This window comes from Periophthalmus magnuspinnatus, chromosome 11, assembly GCF_009829125.3.
Source record: "Periophthalmus magnuspinnatus isolate fPerMag1 chromosome 11, fPerMag1.2.pri, whole genome shotgun sequence".
NCBI classification, from domain to species: Eukaryota; Metazoa; Chordata; class Actinopteri; order Gobiiformes; family Gobiidae; genus Periophthalmus; species Periophthalmus magnuspinnatus.
Window position 1 is genome coordinate 16,199,745 of NC_047136.2, and position 22,142 is coordinate 16,221,886.

Consider the following 22,142-nt stretch of genomic DNA (forward strand, 5'->3'; position numbering starts at 1 on the left):
GGCCGGCACTGAGATTATATGTTATGTGCAATATACTGTCAACTCCCCAAAACCATAAAACTTACTTTAATGGCCACCACGTGACCGCTTTATGGCCAGTGCAGCCTATCTGGCCGCGCTCTGGAGGATTTTTACGATCTAATTCATAGACACAAAAAAGAGTGCCATTCATTTAGTCAAGCCAAATGTCACACGCGCGCACAGACACGGGTTCGCCGGGTTGCGGGTTCCAATAAAGTTTAGGTGACTGCAGGAAAAGTGCGCGGAGGGACACCAATGTACAAGATAGCGAAAGGTGAGTCTACAACGATAATTTCGTAAAACAAGGACCTGTTGATATAGTACAAATGCGCTCTGAATACGCGCTAATTTATTCAGGTGAAGTGGCAGTCATCCCGGGGTTACGCAGAGGTCAGAGAAGCGTCAGAAAGTCAAAGGCCAGTCTGACAAAGCGCACGCTACACACGTATCCGAGTAGAAAGTTTATTATATTGGGCACTATTATCATCATTATTATTAATTTCTCATCATAGTATATTCTCGACTTCCAGTCTTAAAAAAAACAAACAAACAAAACATACAAATGAGTACGCGACATACACACATGGAAAGCCAATGGTATTTACAATAAGAACATCTACAAAATGGCCAACACTCAGAAAAGTCTAAAACAAAACTGACGAATAGAGAGTGACCAGACACGTATATGGGCCACACTCCTGCTGGTTATAATTTTTCATTAAGCGCGTGACTACAAACCAATAAATACACACATTTACACTACGTACAGAGGAACCAATAGCAAAAGCGTATACTTTTTTTCTTTTTTTTTCATATGGTTAATAATAATAATTCAACTGTTCACATTTTAGATACACTTCAAGCTTTTGCCTGATCAGGAAATAATTTACCTGGCAATGTTTGTTTTGTTTATTTGTTTGTTTGTTTTTGTTCTAACGCTACACTGTACAAGTCTCAAAACAATGAAAATAACAGGTAGATAGGACAGGCCTTTAGGTTTACGAAGAAAATGTGTTTTGGGAGAGAGATGGTCTGTGTTAATACTTTCAGTAATAATTCGTGTTACCTGATAGTTTAATGTTTATTAGTTAAGATATAGTTTTTATTAAATATTATGATTAGCTGAAATAGTACGACATGGGAGCGCAAAGTGCCAGTGCGCAAAAGCGAGTTAGTCTTTAAGAATAATTTGAAGTTAAGGTCATTTAGGCAAATTTTAAACAATATGAATCGAGGTATGTGCGTAATTCATTTTTAAGAAATTCATGGAAAATTAAAGGCATACTCGAATCACACAAAGCGCTGATAACGTATAGATTTGACGCAAAATGACTTTTTTTTTTTTTTTTTGCTGAGTATTTTTGATCTATTTTTTGTTATTTTCGATTAAATCTAATATGCTTTCTGAAAAGCACAAAAAAATGTAAGAATATGGGCATAAAAAATGAGAGTGGGCGCAGACCGGAGCACCATTTAAGTATAGGCCTTTAGAAACAGAAATAGCCAAGATTAAAATATCTTATGGGCTTTTGAGGGACAAAAAAACAACAAGAGCATCAGAAAGAGTGTATAGATACACATTGTACATTAAAAACCTAAAGAGCTTCTGCTCGTTTAGTAGTCCGCACCGGGACTTTCTTTTGGACCAACTTATGACAACTATATTTACAAAAACAAGACAACAGGTCTTAAGTCAACAAAAAAGTAATAGAAATTGACAAATATTTAGACATGAACAAAATAATACATTAACAATAATATGCAGATTACAGTAAGAGTCCGTTTTCCACTATAGTTTCGTGGACTTAGACAACATGACACATGGCATTTTATTTTGTTGTTAATTTTACGTTTCAAGTCTATTTAAACAGACGGAAGGACAACACATTTGAGCACAAATCAAACACTGTTGAAATGAAAATGGCGCAAACGTTTCACAGTCTGGTTTGGACCAATAATCAGATTCTCAGATGACACTTAGACCTCCTCCGTGAGGGTTTGGGAGTTTGGGGGAGTTTAGGGAGAGTTCTAAGGCCTGTAGCCCGCTCCCGCCGCCGCCATGCTCATGCTCTTCAGCTTGTTGTCCTTCTTCCACTTCATTCTCCGGTTCTGGAACCAGATTTTGATCTGTCTCTCGGAGAGGCACAGCGCGTGGGCGATCTCAATCCGTCTCCTGCGCGTCAGGTACCGGTTGAAATGAAACTCCTTCTCCAGCTCCAGGGTCTGGTAGCGTGTGTAGGCTGTCCTAGCCCGTTTACCGTCTGGACCTGACAGGTCTGAGAGCAAAACGTTTGGGTTAGAAGGAGGTTAAGTTCGTAGACATTTTAAGTATGTAAAAGTAAGAAGGGAAAAAGTGACAACTTATTCATGGATTTCAGCTTTCTGTTATATCTGGAATTCGAACTTTGACTCACCATTCAAAAGAGTTACGATTTTGTTTTAAATTGTTTATTGCTAGGGCAACAGCCCCAAGTTTTCATCACTTTGAAACCCATAGATAGACCAGATACACACAAAAATATGACGGACATAAGAAACACACTGCAATGCAATGAAAATATCGCGCAACAAACTTTTATACGTGACACTTCAGGAACGTGTGCTCTATTTCACTTTCACATGCGCAAAATGCACATGGCATCAAATTGGGTAATTTGGGGCAAATTAATCTATTGTGATTATTTTAAGTAATTTACTGATTGCAGTTGCTGAACTGATTGTCTCAGTGATCATTATTGGCGTAAAGTTAATTTAAAGTTAAGTCAACACAAGCGAAAGGCCGTTACGCACGCTTTATCACTGAATAAATTGTGGTTTATTGCAGCCAAAAGCTATCTAACTTCTCTTTTAAACTCAAAATATACATAATTACTTTTACAACATGTTCCTACTATTGAATAAAATTATCTTTTGTATAAGTATTGATTCAGAATCGTAGCATGCCACGTTTCCATTATGGCACGATTTTACGCACGTTCTCATCTGTTTTTTGCTCGATATTAAATGTGATTGGACAGTGAAGAATGCAACTTAATTATTGCACAAAATGAAGTGCCCACGGAGCAGGAAAACACCCCAGGCATTTGGACAAAGCGCGGGCAGACCAGACTTTATGTGGCACAGAAAAGCTTTTTGTCATGTCTGAATCACAGGCCAACGTGTTGATTCAACCTCCACAATAACGCTTTTGAATTCACCCTGTCACATGTGTCAAAGATTGTACACATTCTGAAATTGTGGTGTTTTGAGCTCACCAAAATGCGTCTCTTCAGTAGATTTTGTGAACGACATTTGGCTTGACCTTGTTACCAAATTCACCACACCTGCTTTACGTGAAGGGAGTTTAATACAGGTGAATGGGGGCCTTTTTGTGTTTTTTGGAAATATTTTTTACAGAATCTATTCAGGTTGTAAAAGTAACATCAATTTTAAGTTCGTTTGATGGAGTATTTTATAAGCAAATTACTGCACTGCGTTTCCCATACTTAAATAATTTTATGAATATATTTTTTTTTCAAAAACAAGATGCCGTTTATCAGTTTTAACAATCACTAACTCAAATATGTTGTACATGTACAGACAAATAATATAGGCCTACTTTTTGCCGTTAAAACACCAAGTACTAGCTGTCATTGCATTGTTCATATACATAATGAGGACAATTTCATAGTTAACAAAAGCAGGACTTGAGTAGATGACAAGAGCATCAACTTTACCGTGGCTTATGTGCAGCTTCCGCATCCATGGGTAGATCTGGGGCTGCGTGTTGTCGCTCACATTTTGAGGGGTACTCGGCGCGCTCCCCGAAGGCTTCTCCTCTTCCAAGTTCGCCACTGCTGCCGCTTTGGCCACGCTACAGTCCCGGTTCAACATCATGCTCCCTCCTGTCGCTGTCCCTGCCCCGTGCGAAGGGCTGCCCATGCTCGCACTCTTCCCCGGCCGCGCGTCGCTGGCCTGGGACACGGAAGCAGCGCAGGGCAGTGGCTCGGGTTGCTGCGGGGGCGGCGGAGAGGACAGGGGCAGCGGGGAGGTGTTGTTCGCCGTTGGAGCAGAGGAGTTGCTGTTTTGCGCGTACCTGCCGGGGTCTATGGAGGGGGTCGAGGAAGAGGGACCCGGGGAGTAGTCGTGGGTACGTTCGCTGAAGTGCCCACCGCCATTCCCCCGTGCCACGCTCAGGTCCATCCCGTTGTAGCCATAGCCGTACCTGGCGGAGTGCATCCCCGTCGTGTCCCTGTACTCTCCGCTCTCTCCATAATTATGTAACTGGAAGTCCGCGCCGTTGGGGTAGCGTCCGCAAAATGAGTTCACAAAATAGGAGCTCATTTGTTGACAATTCCACCTTTGCTTTCCTTTCGTCTTTAATCGTTTATTTCAGGTAAAGCCGCATAAAGACGCGCGCTTTCGGAAGTGATTTGTGGCTCTTGTGCTTTAGCGCGCCCTATAGCAGCCTCTCAGCAGCACAATTTATGATGAATTATGGAAATGAGTGGGACATGGACTTGATTCTTCGCTGCTACGTAGGCACCCAAATATGGGGCTACAGCGGAGAGTCACGTGCTTTTGTTGACCAGTCGTAAATCCTGCTCGGTGACCTCCAGAGGTAAACTCGCGCACGGGGGTGGGAGGGGTGGAGGAGTCGGGACGCGCGTTCACGATCGAGCCCAACTCAGACAGAGCATCGGAAAGTTTTGGGTTATCACAGTGCGCCATCCTCTGGTGTAACAAAGGCATTGACACTCATCCGAAACGGGGTCACTGGGAGGTTAACGAGCTATGCGGCAAAAACGCGAAGCGGGTGCGGAACAATACAGCATGCAGAGAGAGAAGCGCGCCCCGGTAATGCAAAATAATATGTTTGTGCGTGTTATGAGGAGGCTATGAGGGCGAATAGAGTGTGGTTGATAGAATAAAAGCACATTGCAGATAGTTTTCACCCACACGTTGCCAAAAAGATTCTGATAAATAACATCTGAGTGCAGCTTAGCCAATGGAGTTTGCCAAAAACGAGTAAAATGCACGATTTATTTAAGTTTAGACAATAAAAAGTAAAGTTAAGATAAAAGCTTGGAGTATGTCGTACTTTTGTCCTTGTTGACTTTGCTTTTTTGGCAATACAATGGTATTATAAATTTAGATCGAATGTAATGTAATGTAAACTCACACAGTTATTGCCTTGGATTGGATTTTACTTAAATTTGCCAATATTGCGACCTTAAAATAGGCTAGTAATAATAACATTGTGCAATATATGGTTTCAAGTTAACATTATCATCTTCAAGGAAAGTTTGAAATAGAGCCAACTTGGTCAATAATTGTGTCAAATGGTTTTGTCCTATTTGATCCTGGCTTGAGGTCAACGGTCAGTGGAAAAGGGGGTGCGTCGGAGTGTGTAGATTGTTTGCTTTATAAGAATACTATACTTTGGTCCATATAACGAAAAAGTTGACGACGATTCAAGAAAAACTATGCGTAAATAGCCTATATATTTTACCAAGGCCTGACTACAGGTCAAACTATGGTGTGATATAACAAAGAATTATTAAACAATGCTTATATGGATTTAAAATGGGCCTATTCTTTAACAAGAAATAGGCTAATAATAATATAAAATACAAAAATAAAATTACAATCAGAAATTTAACTTTTTACCAGAATATGAACCTGTTCACGGGTTTCAGCTTCCTGCTATTGTTGACATTTTGAGGACTTTTCACCTTTCCATAGATATAATGTTTTGTTTAAAGCTGCTAATTGCTAATGGCCATAATTTGATCAGTTTATAACACATGTATATGCATTGAATAAAAAATAACAGTTTCAGATCATTTCAACTGTGCGCAACAATCCTGCAGCCGTGCCTTTGTTAAAACTGCCTTGTGCTGCGTGCGTAAAATGACTGTGGACGGCTGTGTTTGGAGCCACGGTGCCCTGCTTCTCGTCCTCTGCTCTTCGTTTGTTTTTCTTCTTCAGGAATTTTTATGGCGCCGGCATTTCTCAAAGCTTTGACTTGTCCTTTAGTCCCGCCGCTAATGCCTCCCCTTTGAGCGGCACAAGCCTAGTCCTGCGCCCCTGACTCCGCGTTAAGTCATTTTAGACTATAATTATTTGGATACAGGTATGTGTTCCCTTTGCATGAGCATTAAGCACGGCTATGGGGCTTCTAAACGCAACACACCCGTGTTTGAGACCGGGGCCGAGGCTCAGCTGATTTATGGCTGGCCAATGGCGACAAAGTTCCCACGAAATGTTTTCCGTCGGAGCAGGGAGGGACACACCCAGAGCTGAACCCGGCGGCGGAAAGGAAGGAAATGCGAGTGTAAGAGAAAACAGGGGCCAAATAGAAAAGGGCCAAACTAACAGGGGCCAAATTGAAAGGGGCCCTCGGCCGTATCTGAAGGAGGGCAGTGCACTCTACAGGCGTGTACGCGTAAAAGCTGTGCATGTGAGAATTTACATTTCACAATAGAAGGAATTTTAAACTCGGATGAAAGGCCCATAGATCAAAATAATATTTTAATGTGTTAAAAATTGTCATAAAAATATTCAACACCATAGAGAATGGGCTCCCATAGCAACAACAAGTACAGTACCACCGTGTGTTTATTTACGTTGGTGTAATCCTGGTTAATGTAGGGAAGTTGCCTTATTTGATAAAAAGGGACTTATCAAAGTCAGTTATATTGTCTAACAACGAGTATGAGATCAAGCGAATTAAGTGCCAAATCCATCGTGTTTAAGTTAAAATATTAGGCCAATACTACTGAAAAAGTCAAGTGTTATCAGTCGTGTATTAAAATTCATTTTTTCATCATAGAGGATTGGATTTGCTTGTCTGATATGATGCACAAGGCCAATGGACGTCTGTTCTTTTGGACATATATGAGTATGTTTACATGCATGGGATAATACAGAGATTGTGTATTCCATTTTGATATTAAGAAATAGCAACTGAACGTTTCTACCTGTGATAATTTTGGTCTTAAAATGGGAAAGCAAAGAGTGTAGTTTACCAGTGCTTTATTATCAAGTCTGGATAGTCATGTAGCCATACGAAATAATGACATCATGTTTCATCTGAAGTAAAATACGATATAGAATATGTTGTTATTGCTCCCGCTCTCATCCTTGTATTAGTTGTTAGCATAAATTAGTTTAACGTTATCCAATTGGTTCCAATTTGGGTTGATAGTATTAAGTAAAACGGGTCAGTGAGCGCCGCAGTCATGACGCTGATCACCAGAAAGAACCAGAACCATAATCTGTCCACAAGAGGGCGCCAAACCGCGTCAATGACAAACTATATTCCTCCCAAAATAGTCCACAAACAGTAGGCTCTGCTGTGTTAACATGCACCATCAAATATAAGCCGTGCGTAAAATACATTGCACCATGAATTAGCATTACAAACACAAATCACAGTTATACAAATAGTCCAGTGACGTGTCTAGAACAGCTGGATCCATGTATTGTAAAGGATGCTTTTAAAATACATAGAAGACGAATAACTTTACCTGGTAGTTTGTATTCTGGAAAGAAACCATGGCAGATAACGGAAAGGTACCCCAGTGCAGGTGCATCCTAAGCCTTCCTTGGAACACCTCCGGGGCGCATTTAGGTCACTGACACACAGGTCCATCCACACATTCCCCAAAGCATGATGCGAAATCCACTCCATATCCAACATGCTGCGTCCCGATAAAAATCCAGTGAGGGAACCTTGAAATGTCGCTGCCCCAAACATCTTCCCGACACGAAGCCCTTTTAAAATGCGCCTGCTCTATTCCGCTATTGGAAATTATATATAAAAAGTTCATGTTCACGGCGCCAGATCACGTGCTCCGACGGCAGCCAATGGGAGGCGCGGTAAAGTCGTAAAGTTGGAGAGCGGTGTTGTAAATTTTCATAAACAACAGCGGATTTATGGGGCAGGGAGCTGGAAGGGGAGAGGAGAGAGGAAAGAGGAGGAGAGAAGAAGGAGAGAGCAGGGCTGGGGGGAGGGATGGGGGGGTCACCACACCAGCAGCAGGAGAAGCAGGCGCCATCTTACTCAGGGACCAGAGGCAAAGCAGAGTTCAACAGTTACTTCCCCACGCCAGTGCCTGCCCCGTCTCGCATCCTCATAGCTGACATTCCCCAAAAATGGCGTTTGTCTTTGGCTTGGAGCGCGTTAATGAAGAGCTCTGGCCCACATTTCTCCTTTAAACGCAAGACATCGCTTGTAATAGTCATAAGTATAGCTGGCATTCTTGAGCTCAGTGGCTTTTCGCGTGGTTATGCTTTTAAATGACCGTGGCGATTTGGGAATAGACAGTGCAATGGCACGTGTCCGCTCGGATAACCTTGTTTTTGGATCGACGTCTTCCAAAACAGTGCATTTATCTGACAACGTCCCTTGATATAGCAGCTTGTGTCTTGCATAAGATTTTGCACGTCACAAGAAACTAACCTGAAACTATTCTAATTCATTAATATATGCAAAATTTGTCGCTCACTGCCATGTTGAAGTGCTGTGAGTAAGTGCTAAAAAATATAAAGTCTATTGCAGCAAATACTGTTAATTTGTCAGCAATACGTGCTTAATACAGATGGATTTTGGACCTTGGTCCTTATAGTTCTGTGGATATGACAATAGACACACACAGTATGTGCATACTGCTTGTGGAAAAAAACGATGTTTTATTAATGCAAATATTATATTTGCACAACTGTAAGTAAAATGATAGTATGTTACCTTTTTGGAGATGGAAAGTCAACTGCATGAATCCATGGAGGTGCAATAAAAACATTCATAATGGAAAACAAACATGCTTTTATTTTATTTTTGGCCATAGTTAGTGACTAACTATGGCTTTTATAGTAGTGTCCAAATCCACTTTATTTACATAGCATTATCTGAGTAGCATACAACGATATCCAGTGTGGAGTCAAGTGCCAAAAACAGCCTTTTTATCAGCCCATAGAAAGAGAATGTTTTTTTACGCATTTATTCAACACAGACCTCAGAAACAAGTGCACACTGTTCATTAATCTTCCAGTTTAACACAGTTACGTGGTTAATGTTTACTGCATTACTAATATCACATTCGAAAAGTATAAGGCACATCACGGTCTGGTATTAAAACATACACACCCGTGCGTAAACAGAAAGGCACGTTATTGTTAGTCTGAATCTCTACGTCACATTCATTTGTACGAATTAAATTGATGTTAGCCAGAATGTAAATGCGTTAGGTACTTTACTAATGCAATGTGTTTTCAGTCGTGGAGGCACTTACTAAGGTGCGTGGGTGTGAATGGAGTACTAATGGTTATTGGTCCTTCAATTGGAGCTATTCATTCAAATGGATCGATACCTTTACCATTCCAATTACGCACAAGCAGCTCTAGTGCAATAATGCGCCATTCCTAACACATTTTAACTAACACAGTGTTTCCCCTGTCTGCCTGCTCCCTTTGTCCTTGTCTCGTAGTCCCTTGTATCCTACGATCAGCTGACTCCTCCGCCATAGAACCACTGTGCGCCCTTGTCTCCCCGTGCGAGTCCGCGGGACTACATTCTGGGCTGGAGGAAGAGTTTTGATGATGTTCTTTCTTCCACTTCATCCTGCGGTTTTGGAACCAGATTTTGACCTGTGTCTCGGTGAGGCCCAGTGTGCAGGACACCTCTACCCGCCTCCTGCGCGTCAGGTACCGGCTAAAGTGGAACTCCTTCTCCAGCTCCAGGGTTTGGTGTCTGGAATAGGTTTGCCTTCCGCGTCTTCTGCTTGGATCTGGACCAGGAAATAAGTAAATAAAAAAACAAATAAATACATTAAAAAAACAATTTAAATAACAACAACAACAACAATAACAATAATAATAATAATAATAATAATAATAATAATAATAATAATAATAATAATAATAATAATAATAATAATAATAAATGTGTCATCCCTCAGTCATCCAGGTATGATCCATAGTAAAAGAAAAAATCCATATCTGTCAACTGGACAACTCACTCAATCCAGTTGACAGGTTAGAATTTTTCTTGTACTACTAATAATAATAAAATGTTGATGTGTCATTAATTTATCACAATTAAGTCATAAATTGGATGACAGTAGTCAACAATAGTGGCATATTTACATGGAGTTTTGTAAAATAAAAATAAATTATGTTTGGTGTAAACGCCAGTGTGATTAAAAAAAAAAAAAAAAAAAAAAAAAAAAAGAAAGAAAATACACACACACTACACACTAGTTTTTGGTAAAATAAATCAATAAATAGAATAAAAGAAAGAAAGAAAATAAATAAAGAAAAAATAATTTGTGTCGTGTGAAATATTATGATATTATATAAAACAAATAGGCCTATAAAGATTACTGTTTCTGTTGGTTATGTCAGTTTAATTAAGTAGATTCCTAAAAAATGCATTTGCTGAAGATGCCTGCCAATAGCCCAATGATCTAAACATGTGATAAACGTATGTGAAAAAATAAGCTTTTCAGTTGAGATGCCATTTCATTAGTGACTTATAGATGTTTCGTCCCCATGGCAACCAATAGAGACTGTGGTGGGAGCCATTTTAGGAGAGATGAGAGACATACAAGTCTGCATTAAATAAATCGTGTGTAGTTTGGAATACCTTACTGTCTGGTTAACCACAGTTTTTGTCACTTCAGGCTTTTTGATCTGTTCAAATGGATATGCACCACATCATAAAAGGGGAAACATTTTCTAAAATACATTTTTACTTTACAGCTGACAGTAAATCTTCCTTCATAGCTGAAACTGTCCATACGGGCAGATCTTGGGTTGCCTTTTACGCACCGCTGTGACCTTCAGGACATGCGCTTCTATTTGAAGTGTTTTTCTTTTTTTCTGCGGGCTTAGACTCATTCTTGTGTGACACCACACAGGCTTTTCCAATTAGATAATACGCTCCCCTCACAAAACCTCTGCTTCCAAATCACTGGCATTCTAAATCCACCTGACTGCTTTATGTCGCCGACAAATATTACCCCTCCATATTGATCTGAGCTATGCGCACTGACCGGTTTTTGCACCAAAACTGCTCTCATCCCCCTCTGCACTGCGGACCCAATTAGAAAGAGGAGAAGAGAAGCTGGAGGGTGATTTACACACAGAGCGCAGTCTGTTTTACGGCCGCGCAGAGGGGAGAAGAGGCTGTGAGAGGAACAGCAGAGCGCAAACCCCCAGCGGCAAAGTCCACACAGAAGCCCAATGAATTTATGGCGCAGCTCTCATTAGTTGCACAATAAAACTTTTACGATTTCATTGCACCAATGGAAATTAAAACTACAGTAGGTAATATTTAGGCGTTTGGAAAGAAGGTTTTATCTCTCAAGTGTTGTAATGTGCATGTTGAACGTGCATTAACGTCCTCAAGACTGAACTGTGACAAGAATCCTTTTGCACTACAGACCCTTATAGCTACAATTATCCTGTATCAAGCCAGTAGTCTTTGGATATTTGTTAGCTGGTCTATTGTTGATTCAGCCATTTTATTTATTTTGTATTTATCCAGCCTAATTATTTCTTAACAATGTTCATATATTCGTAAATACTGCCCATTTATAATTTCATTCAGTGAAATATTTTTATTTATTTATTTATTTTTAAACTGAAAAATGAAACTAAACAATAACAACAGATCTTTATGATCCTGGGACTGTTTAGGTTAATATATTACAATATGTACTAGGCCCATGCCATTGTGATGTACAATGTCCAACAATTTTGCCTCATTTGATTACTTTAAATAAAAATATAATTGGTTTTGGTCAGTATTCTCACAGTAAAAAGGTACTATTTTTTTTGTTCCTTTTTTGTCACTCTCCACAACTAACCATACATTCTTGTTTAGATTATAATACATTATGAAAGATGTTTTAAAATGTATAAAGTGCAATGGCCAAGCATTCAATATTTTAAAATATGTTGACAACAAAATATGTCCACACAAGTCTCTGGTGACCTACATTTTCCTTGTATAGTTTCTGTGTGTGCGTCATGATTACGTACCTGACAGTGCCATCCACGGGTACATCAGGTGCTGCTGGTCCGATGCCTGTGCGGAAAGGTTCTGGTGGTCACTCTCTCGGCTCTGGCCAATGCAGCTCGGACTGACCATCGGCCCCAAGTACGCGCCATTCCGCCCTCCATAGAATCCTGCAAATGCAACAGCGGCGGAACTGACGGAGCTGCAGCCGTGAACAGCGCGCTCAGCCCTGTGTGGGAACAGAGCCGGCCGAACCCCGTCCACAATATAAGAAGTCATATTTAGCTGCGAGTGCCTGATTTGTTGGGCCAGAATCCTCAGTGTCGTTTTTACGAGGTGCAGTGATATACGACGGCAATACAGCTGAGATTTACGCGGGAGCCATTTTACTCCACGGCCAAAAGAACGCAGTCACATGACCCGGGCCTGCACACTTCGGACCAATCGGAGAGCTAGAAGTGATTTCCTTTATGGCGCTTGGAAAAATTCTCACGTCCCCAAACGCGCACACACACACACACACAAACATACCCGCATTATGAGTCAGAATAACGCGGCAAATCTTCCGTTCATAATAATTGTTTTAACTACATTCAAATCGATAAAGTTCACATATTGTATTTATGTCGTACATTAGTGAAATATTTGAGCACGTTAAAATTAGAAAGCCCAAAAGGCCCTCCATCCACTTTAACTGTGCGCCATAAAACCGTCAGCATTCTGAAGGTTTCTTTCAGGGCAAAGCCAAAACAGAAACCCTAATGAAAATCTAACAATTTAAATCACACTTTTACTTTAACATATAGTTCCTAATTGTTTTAGACTGTAATCAGTTCAAATGTCATAAATGCTGTGCTGCGTCTGTGTGTAATGTTTTCTGTCCAAAGTCTATAACAAGCACTTACAGCATTGAAACGTTTATATGCTTAAATAAAAACCAATATTTTTACTAATTCTTCTTTCTGTTGCTAAATAATATTACAAAATATATGCCGTGTATTAATATGAGACTATGAGAATATTACATTTTACATTACATTTTATATAGACTAATTATCTCTTTTAACAGCATTATGATTCATTTTATAGAGATCTAAAAAATGCATTGCAAAGATAGCTTTTAAGACGGTTGAAAGATTTTTGTTTATACTATAGGCTAATACATTTTATATAATCAAATATATATTTTTAATACTAATATATATTTTTGTTTGTTTTTCGTCTTTACGTTCTTCGGCCTATCCAAATTAAAGTAAGCTGAAATGGCGATGATGTAAATATTGCCTACTGTATCAAAATGCATTTATATAAAATAGCTTTAACTCAGTTTACCTTAGTACGCGTCGGTCTGGTCCTCCCTGCTCTCCTCGGGTGTCTCTCCACGCTCCAGCGGGACACACACGCGCTCGGCACCGGTCCACAGCAGCCCGTGCTCCGCTGAGACTTCTCAAGATCTGCCCCAAGGCGCGAATGTTATGACGTGTTTAAATGTGTGAATGATTTTTCCCGAGCTCATAAACCCGGAGTCAGCTGGAGCCCCCGCTGCAAGGCCATTGTGTTCAAAGGCGTTTATGGCCGTGTGCTACCGGGCCAGTGTCGCCATCCTCTGGACATTGCGCGGAACTGTGTGAAGGGCGGAATAACTCAATGTTTAAGTGGAGTTTTTGAAGGGTCTTTGTAAATGTTTTCAAAAATGCTTAGAAATCACATATGCTAAAATAGAAATATCTTATTTTGTCTTGTAGGTCAAAGTTTTGCACAGCTGTTCTGTCATACTGTATATTTTGTATTGTATATCAAAGTCTATGTTTTAGTTTACAGTTGTTATTCTTTGTTTTATGTTGTGCCATAACGCCGAAACAAGTTTATGTTTGTGACTTTTGTTCACTGACAATGGCAATAAAACTTATACAGGTTCTGATTCTGATAAACAGGAGAGTTAATTGGCCCCAGTGAAATCCCAGAGCTGCACACACTGAAGACAATGCGTGTCCACAGGGATAGAAGGTGGACACTAGGGACAGAGCGTGGACGTTAGGGATATGGTGTGGACACTTGGGGTAGAGCGTGGATATTAGGGGTAGAGCTTGGACAGTGAGGGCAGGGTATGGACACAGCTGGAACGCGAGGACACTAGGGGTAAAACGTGTACACTAGGGATAAAGCTGGACACTAGGGATAAAGCTGGACACTAGGGATAAAGCTGGACACTAGGGATAAAGCGTGGACATTAAGGGTAAAGCGTGGACATTAGGGGTAAAGCGTGGACATTAGGGGTAAAGCGTGGACATCAGTTGTAGTTGCAGACTTGGAGGACAGCGGACTGACTTTATAAATGAGCGTTGTCACAAACATAGACTCACATTTCCTTCACATTTCCAACTGAAAATGGTCATGTTTGTACATTTGAGGGCTTTGTAGTTTGTTTATACTTTGTGTGAAACGCGTTTTGTATAATACACCTCAAATATTTAAGCACCCTAAAGGTATTATTATTACTGCTGACAGCTCAACCAACAAACCAGTTAGGCAGATGAGCCTTTTTTACCCGTATGTTTATAATACTCATTTCTGAGACATTTAGATTGTTGTGGAGATAAAAACGGCTATGTTGCGTGCATAATAGAAATATATAAGTAATATAAATACAATTTATTATTATTATTATTATTATTATTATTATTATTATTATTATTATTATTATTATTATTATTATTATTATTATTATTATTATTATTATTATTATTATTATTATTATTATTATACTACCCTAGTTTAGTCTCTTATGGTGACTACTGGCTGCCCCTTTATGGCCGCTGGCTGCAGCAGAGGAGCAGAGGGCGGACGGTTCCCAGGTAAAAACAAAAGCCTCCTCCAAATGACCGTGAGCCCGCGTACGCGTCCCCGTCGGGAAGAGTCCAATAAAAGAGATGATTTCCGCTCGGCCTTTTGTCCGGCGCTGCTCACAGAATGAGGAGAGAAAAACAAATGGTGCCATTCTGGAAACGGCCTAATTGTGTCTGGACGGCCATAAAGCCATTCGAACAGGAATGCCAGACAGTGGAGCAGACCAGGCGTTTTATGGCACTGTCTTTGCTCGAGTCTTTGAAGTTTGGTCCATCTGTGTCCCTCCGCGCGTCACAACAGCACCAGCTCCGGTTTGGCTTTAACCAGGCTTATCTGCACCGCGCGGTTTTAATGGCCGTTTATGTCTGGAGCATTAGGGCTTCCAAAGGTGCACTGAGCTTGGTACACTTTTACGCACGGATGTTTGTGCGTTACACTTTTACGCACAAATGTTGGATTCACTCTGTCCTCTGAGGCAAGCGCACGGACATGCACAGACCTGAGCCTTGAAGGTTATAATTTGAACACATATCCAGTCCAACAGACTTATGAATCAAGGTTGATAAATGGCCACATTCTACATGTGTCACAGAGCGCATTTTAAAAGGTCTAATATCTAGCAATTACGCTGCATTATCATTGTCAAAATCTCACTTCCTTTGGGTTCAGGAGCCTGGCCAGTTCTTATTGTGTGTGCGTGTGTGTGTGGTGTGCGGGTGTGTGTGTGCGTGTGTGTGTGTGTGTGTATGTGTGTGTGTGGGTGTGCATGTGTGTGTATGTGTGTGCGTATCTGCATGGATCCACACTCTTAGCCGTGTATTATTTTAGGCTTCAGCTGTCGAAGGGCCGCACGTCTTTTTTTGTTTTGTGTCCTCTCGCCTCGCAGTGCTTTGCACCCCATAAAAGGTTATGGCGGTAATTGTCTTTTATGGCTGTATACAGCTAACAACATCCTCTGCCAAGAAGCCAATCACAAACACACGGTGTCCATCGCAGATCTACCTTAAAGTCTACTTTCCTTAAATTGTATTAATGCTCCGAACATGACTTCTAATAAGTATACGTACAATCAAACCTCTACCTCAGTTTAGTATTGTTATAGACATATTATACGGTCCTGTCATAATACACCACGTGCAATTTGTATCTGGAACTATTTGTTTACGTTCTCAGTAACGTTAGAAAGTTTAGTATTATGGAACATTCTTATTCGTATTTGTTTGTACTAGCTGGTAGTAACATTCATTTGGACATAACAATTTGAGTGATAATAGAATGGCCACTTTCTGGTCACTAGACGCTGTTCATGACCAAACTTACATAATAGTGCCGTTAAAAACATTGTTACTTTCACCGTTGTGAGGCACGCTTCAAACTGGACACTGATCCTTAACGAGAGAATGCACACACACCTTACGTCTTAGATACACGGCTCAGACTACAATAATCACATTACGTGGGTGCATTCGCAGATATAATTTGCTTTATTTAATAAATAAGTACAAATTACATTGTGAACCAAAGTGGACCGGTCAGCAGACCGTGAGGTATTCCTTAAGTAGCCTACAGTGTTCCATTTCCCTTCACTAAAACAGAATCTCTCCCTGAAACTCAGCTCAAACAAGCAAACACTACGCCATAAACGGGTGTGTAGGTAGTTGAAATGTGTAGGTAGTCAATCATCAGAGAACTCTTAATTTAGGGGCATTTTGGGAGGTTTCAGTGTGGTTACAATGCACCTAATGCAAATGTCCAATGTTAGTTCCAGCTCTGGTCAGCAGTCATAGTTCTATCATCAATAGGCTAAGAATAAGGGGAATGGGTACATTTTACAATCTAAGCTAAAGTGACTCTGAAACTGACAACAACGAAAACAAACCATACGCGCACACAGCTAAAAATGTCCATTCACAGCACGGGACCCAGGCCAACTAATGCACTTACAACAAGGATTCATTCAACTAAGGGCAAACGAAGGGGGAGCACGCTCAAATTGTGCAATATATAAATGTACTCGCGTTAAATTGAAGGCCAACATGCTTTTAACAAGACAATTAAGCCTAATAGCTTCTATGGAGGACAATAAGACAATGAGTAAAAACCAGTCCAGCGGAGACAGGGCTTCCAGTGCCCGCACACCGCCAATGCGCCTCCGCAGTGTGTTATTCGTCCTTGGGTGGACCGTCTTTGTTAAACTTCTTCATTTTCATGCGGCGGTTTTGGAACCAGATCTTGACCTGTCTCTCCGTGAGGTTGAGCAGCCGCGCCACCTCGTAGCGCCGGTCCCGGGTCAGATATGTGTTGAATAGGAACTCCTTCTCCAGCTCCAGGATCTGGTGCTTGGTGTAGGGGCAGCGCTTTTTCCGTGTGGCGCTCGCGTGAAGCCAGTTGGACACGGGGTTATCTGAAGAGACACATGGACATTATGTGAAGGTGCAATAACCATATGGCTGCATAACTATAAAAATGATTCAAACAAGTCCATTACTCTATCCCAATTACAAAAACAAATATGGCATCAAATTGTTGTAAATATACAGATATATACATATATTGCTTTTGTGATATGTACAAATAATATATGCTTACATGTTTTTATGTTTTCAGACAACTGAAGAATTTTATTTGTAAAAGACTGTGGAATGACACTTTTGAGCAATTAAATAACCGTCCAATTACACCTAAACATTCAGAATATTACACATTTTGAATACCACCGATATAGAGAACAGAAACAATTAGGAAAGGTATGTGAGGGGATTTAGACGTGCATGTGTGAACAAATGCGTTATTTATGTGTGTGTGTGTGGACATAAAGAACGTCGCAATGTGAAATAACAATGTGAAATACAGTTAAGTAAAATTATGTATTTCATATTTAAATGTAATGAAAGAATTAGACTGACATTTTGTTGTTGTTTTTTTTTTTTTTTTTTCCCAAATACATTTTGTTGACTAAGGTCCAGTCCAGTAGGCCACAGTCACGAACATAAGTGTTTTGTTGTGACATAATATGTTTGCAATGCATAATCTGTGTATGAATGTATATATAATGCTAAAATCACTTTTCACTCCAGTCATCTGCATCCTCCAGGACGAGCCGAGAACAGGACCACGGGCAACCCCCAAAAGGCAAAGGCATGTTTCGAATGGCGTCAGAGCGCGCCCATGTCAATGTCCAGTGTTAATATTATATATTTAACCTATAAGGACACTTACTTGGATCGAGGCCTGGTTTGTCCTCTGCGTCCCCGCTCTGTTCGTGTGCCGCGTGTCCGCCCAGTGCGTCCTTCTCGTCTGCAGGAGACGCCGTGGCCACGGTGCCGTTGGCGTAGTCAGACAAGAGCAGTGCGGTGTGAGTGCCGCTTATCACCGCTCCGCTATCAGCGCCACCGCGCACTCCCTCTGGCTTTACGTGGCCGTAATGGTGAGTGGGAGGTAGGCTTGTGATGGGCAAAGACGCAGACATGGGTTCCAGAAGCCATGACTGGTAGCGGGGGTCAGTGTCCGCGGCCACCGGCCCCTGAGGATGTCCGTAGTGCGGGTGGTGGTGGGGGTACATGGACGAAACTGAGCCGGGGAACTGCGTCGGAACATGGCTCCATGGAGTTCCGAATAACGCGCCTTTGGAGCTGAAGTCACTGTGCTCATGGATGGACCCTGTGGAGGAGGGAGCTTGTCTGGAATGGTGTAGCCCGGGAGCAGAGCTGTATCTCGGCGTAGAGAGTTCATTCTCGCTCTCCGGTAGAATGAGAGAATCCACGTAGTAACTGGTCAGAGTTCCGGATGTCGACATGTCGCAGAAAAAGCGCCTTCACATGGACCAGGCGCTCGGAGGGACAGATCCACGCAAACAAATAGCGAGCGCGCACACACACGACACACACATACAGCAGTAAAGCCAGCCTCACAAAATAACAATGTGGAGAAATCAAGTAGCAACTTGGCCCCTCACACAACTACAGCGGGGCAGTAATGGGGAGCCATGCTGCCATGCCATTGGGCAGCGCGCACACGTGATCATAAAGGCTGAACAATAAAGGATAAATCAATCCCTCTTGGTCATTAAATACTCAGCCTTATCCTATAACAAGCTCCACTTTAAAGCGCACAATAATCATCCCGTGTGTATTTGAGATGGCCAATGTGAAGGAAGAATATTCCGGAGAATCTGAGCCACAGTCCGCCGCTAAAAACTCGGATTGGTTACAACAAACGATACAGTATGTTTTGGGGGAAAGCCCATTTTACGAGCTATTTTATAGGACACGTAAGCACCCTACTATTGCCGCGCACAAGGGAGGCAGTGCTCTAGGAAAGGTTACAAAGTCACCGCATGTAGCGCATGCAACAGAAACACGAATTACGTCTAACCAGCAGGATTCTCTTCATTTTGAGGGATACATTCACAAACTAAAAGCTGTCCTTCAGAACTCATCCCTATCCATACAACACACAACATAACGCTTCAAAAGCACACGGTGCGTGTGCAGCGAACAGAGGGAGTAATATGCTATATTTGATTGCAAGCCGAGAAGGTATTTTATATATAAAAACTGAATTTCGCTAAACGTCAATCTACCCTTAGCTGATCAAAACTTATGTTTCAAAGTGCGTAAAAGAGCCGTTCAGGAAAATATCCCAGATACATAATAAAACCAGTTTGATAAGGTATATTCAGTAACTGTGTATATTCAGTAACTGTTCTATCTAAGAGTACTATCAGTTCTCAATCATTTTGTAGAATATAGGTTGTATCTGCCTTGATTATATTATTGGGGAAAACAATAACAATTAATATGCTGTCAAGTTAAACCTAAAAACAACACTCAGTGACAAGAAATTATTTTACTAACAGAAACAAATAAATAAAAATAATTATTCAAAGACGAAAACAATTCAGTGCAATGGAAGGCACTGCGTGTTGACAAATGTGAGTAAATGTACGTTTAATAAAAGCGAATGCAGTCGTATATCCATCTATTATCGCGTATATCAAGTCGGTAATGCAAAGCCGTGTCAACAAATGCACAAGTATTACGTTTATTGACGAAATGTCCCTCGTGTTGCTGCGTAGCATGTCATAATGTGTTAATCACGTATGAATGCATTCCCACTTGTTTACACCTAAAAGTCTTAATCTGCAGTGCCATTATCAGAAGAGCTGTGAAGCCCGCCATAAGCGCCAGTTATTACGCACACTACGGTGTAAGCTTACGTGTAAATAGAGCCAAACAAGTGACCCGGGGCTGTTTGCGGTTTGGGCATTTTAAACGAAACATTGCGACCAGTGAACACCTCCTTCAACAACTTGGTTTGAATACCAGCGGTTAAGATTAGTTGTAAAAAAAAATAATAAAAAATAAAAATGAAAAGATTTAGACGAATATGATTCCACGGGTATAGCTATGGAGTAGTGCGGATAGTTGGATTATGTCAATGATCTTCATTGTTTGAAACACATATCCGATAAGGAAATGGACTTAAACCCCTTCAGGAAAAAAAAATCGTGTGTAAATTATTTTGGCACATGCTATTTGTATATTCATCCACACTGTGGTCTAAATTTTCAACTCATGTTTAAATGAAGTGTATAATTGTCAAATACAGCCTAAATATCAAATATATAGCCGTGTATTGGATATTTAGGCAAAATTTGTTTGTCAAAGCGCCTTTTCTGTTTTTATTTTATTTTTTTCTAAAATAAGAAAAACAAAAGAAAAGCTTGGACATAAATGAATTAAAGAAAAACTGGAATTTCTGTGTGTATTTTGAAATGCTGAAGTGCTCACTTCTGATATACCCCGTGATGTGGACTGCATATAAATGTGTGCGCGTAATATTTATCTGATCATTTGCAGAAAATCAATTAAACATAAATATAAAAAATATATATAATATAAAAAATAAAAATAAATATAACTGGTTATAAATTATTCATTTGAAAACCCAATTTTTCTGCTTATTTCAAACCGATTTCTTAAACGTACAAGTAAAAGTTTCTATCAGACGGTGAGCTTTGACCAAATCTAAAGTAGAGCCAGTATCGATTAGTGCGCTGTTTATGGGCTCTCATTTCCTCTAAACCTCGGGGCAAAGCAGCACCTTGAATTCTCACGTCTCATTCCGCCGCGTCCTTTATTTATTACAGGGGAATAAAACCAGTGGTTAACACCCACAAGGCCACTACAGACTGTTCAGACTTTAAGAATCTTTTCCTCTGCTCTCGGAACATGCAGATATGATTTCTACATTTCGAAACTGGACTTCACTCCTGATATTTGCTCTTTTAGCAAGAACACATCAAACACCACGCTCTAAAACTGCGCACAGACAAACACCTTGGAGGAAAGGGACGCACTGTGGCAATAGCTTCTCAGGGTTGTAAACCTAAATCAGGCGGTGTTTTAGCTGTTTACCGCGGGGGCTATTGACTTCTTTTGCCTCGGCAGATAACAGCCTGTCTGGCGGATCTCAATATCGCCATAAAGCCCTTCCCCTCCTTTTGTCTGGGGCACTATAGCATGCAGCGGAAGCATCCGGTCTCACTGCCCGCGGAGGTCGCTGTTGGCCCATTCACCTTCCCCTTCGCCTCTGCTGCAGTGGTCGTAACCGAGGCCTTGTCTGGCGCGTCTGCGTCACTGTACGGCTCACGGAAAATGTCATTTCAAATCGCCTTTAATGTCCACGTAGCTTTGATCGCCTTCCACGCTTGGCACATGGTGAGCACATGTTACAAATTTAGACGGGAAATGTACGTAAATTTGTGTTTAAGAGGAGAAGCACGTGCTCTGGCTGTTTGCATAGAGGACCTGTGCTTCCATACTGTGACCACAGATCATATTGTTCTAAAATCCACGTTTTTCCATTCGCTGTGCGTAACTGGAGCAATTAAGACAGCTTCATGTTGCAGAGATAAAGAAAGGACCCCAACAACATGAAACTACCTAAACCACACGGCAGTCAAATCCGGGTCACACCACAATCCCAAACAAATACATGATTGCACCTTATCTGGACACCATCTGACAACATTTGGCACATTATCACAACATTGTACACACATAGTTACACACAGTACAGACACAATACACGCATGTACACACACACAAATGGGAACATGTAACTTACCTTTTCTTTGTTGTTTCTTAATCCTATACTCTCCAAACTATAGAATGCATGTCTTATATCCAGCGTATACAGGGAGGCTCGGTGCTAAAGCAGGCCTGCTCTCCGTCTGCACGGCTCTCCCACGACTGAAGCAGCTCAC

At 41.0% G+C, this 22,142-nt stretch overlaps 4 protein-coding genes across 7 annotated transcripts in view; all 4 read right to left on the reverse strand.

The window, feature by feature from the left end:
- hoxa3a (homeobox A3a) overlaps positions 1-7,793 on the reverse strand; it is a 42,295-nt gene extending 34,502 nt beyond the window's left edge. For both annotated transcript variants that reach the window (XM_033975067.2, XM_055225167.1), the window contains exon 1: positions 7,533-7,793. The gene's annotated coding sequence lies outside the window, so the exon portion shown is untranslated. The remainder of the gene's footprint in view (positions 1-7,532) is intronic.
- LOC117379134 (homeobox protein Hox-A5-like) lies at positions 1,421-5,089 on the reverse strand. Its single transcript, XM_033975850.2, has 2 exons — positions 3,738-5,089; positions 1,421-2,297 (listed from the first exon to the last, which is right to left on the reverse strand). The coding sequence occupies exons 1-2, from the start codon at positions 4,342-4,344 to the stop codon at positions 2,050-2,052; spliced, it is 855 nt and encodes a 284-aa protein (XP_033831741.1). The 5' UTR covers positions 4,345-5,089; the 3' UTR covers positions 1,421-2,049.
- Positions 7,794-8,899: 1,106 nt separating the features above from the next.
- LOC117379126 (homeobox protein Hox-A7-like) lies at positions 8,900-22,119 on the reverse strand. Of its 3 annotated transcripts, none has more exons than XM_055225193.1 (3): positions 22,004-22,119; positions 12,049-12,195; positions 8,901-9,791 (listed from the first exon to the last, which is right to left on the reverse strand). In XM_055225193.1, exons 2-3 carry the CDS (start codon positions 12,155-12,157, stop codon positions 9,427-9,429), a joined length of 474 nt encoding a protein of 157 aa, XP_055081168.1. In that variant the 5' UTR covers positions 12,158-12,195; positions 22,004-22,119; the 3' UTR covers positions 8,901-9,426. The 3 variants fall into 3 exon arrangements, with proteins under 3 accessions (XP_033831732.1, XP_055081168.1, XP_055081167.1); XM_055225192.1 differs by lacking the exon at positions 22,004-22,119 and adding an exon at positions 13,358-13,696; XM_033975841.2 differs by lacking the exon at positions 22,004-22,119 and having other exon boundaries at positions 8,900-9,791; positions 12,049-12,918.
- LOC117378527 (homeobox protein Hox-A9-like) lies at positions 16,336-20,823 on the reverse strand. The gene is made up of 2 exons (XM_033975140.2): positions 18,092-20,823; positions 16,336-17,276 (listed from the first exon to the last, which is right to left on the reverse strand). Exons 1-2 carry the CDS (start codon positions 18,666-18,668, stop codon positions 17,035-17,037), a joined length of 819 nt encoding a protein of 272 aa, XP_033831031.1. The 5' UTR covers positions 18,669-20,823; the 3' UTR covers positions 16,336-17,034.
- Positions 22,120-22,142: the final 23 nt, after the last annotated feature.

Bases quoted from the DNA above. Each gene is read 5' to 3' on its own strand.
- LOC117379134 (XM_033975850.2), bottom strand. From the start codon at position 4,344: ATGAGCTCCTATTTTGTGAACTCATTTTGCGGACGCTACCCCAACGGC. The intron at 2,298-3,737 runs GTAAAGTTGATG...TTTTGCTCTCAG, and splicing joins GAAGCTGCACATAAGCCACG to ACCTGTCAGGTCCAGACGGT.
- LOC117379126 (XM_033975841.2), bottom strand. From the start codon at position 12,304: ATGACTTCTTATATTGTGGACGGGGTTCGGCCGGCTCTGTTCCCACAC. The intron at 9,792-12,048 runs GTACGTAATCAT...TTCCTGGTCCAG, and splicing joins CCCGTGGATGGCACTGTCAG to ATCCAAGCAGAAGACGCGGA.
- LOC117378527 (XM_033975140.2), bottom strand. From the start codon at position 18,668: ATGTCGACATCCGGAACTCTGACCAGTTACTACGTGGATTCTCTCATT. The intron at 17,277-18,091 runs GTAAGTGTCCTT...GTGTCTCTTCAG, and splicing joins CAAACCAGGCCTCGATCCAA to ATAACCCCGTGTCCAACTGG.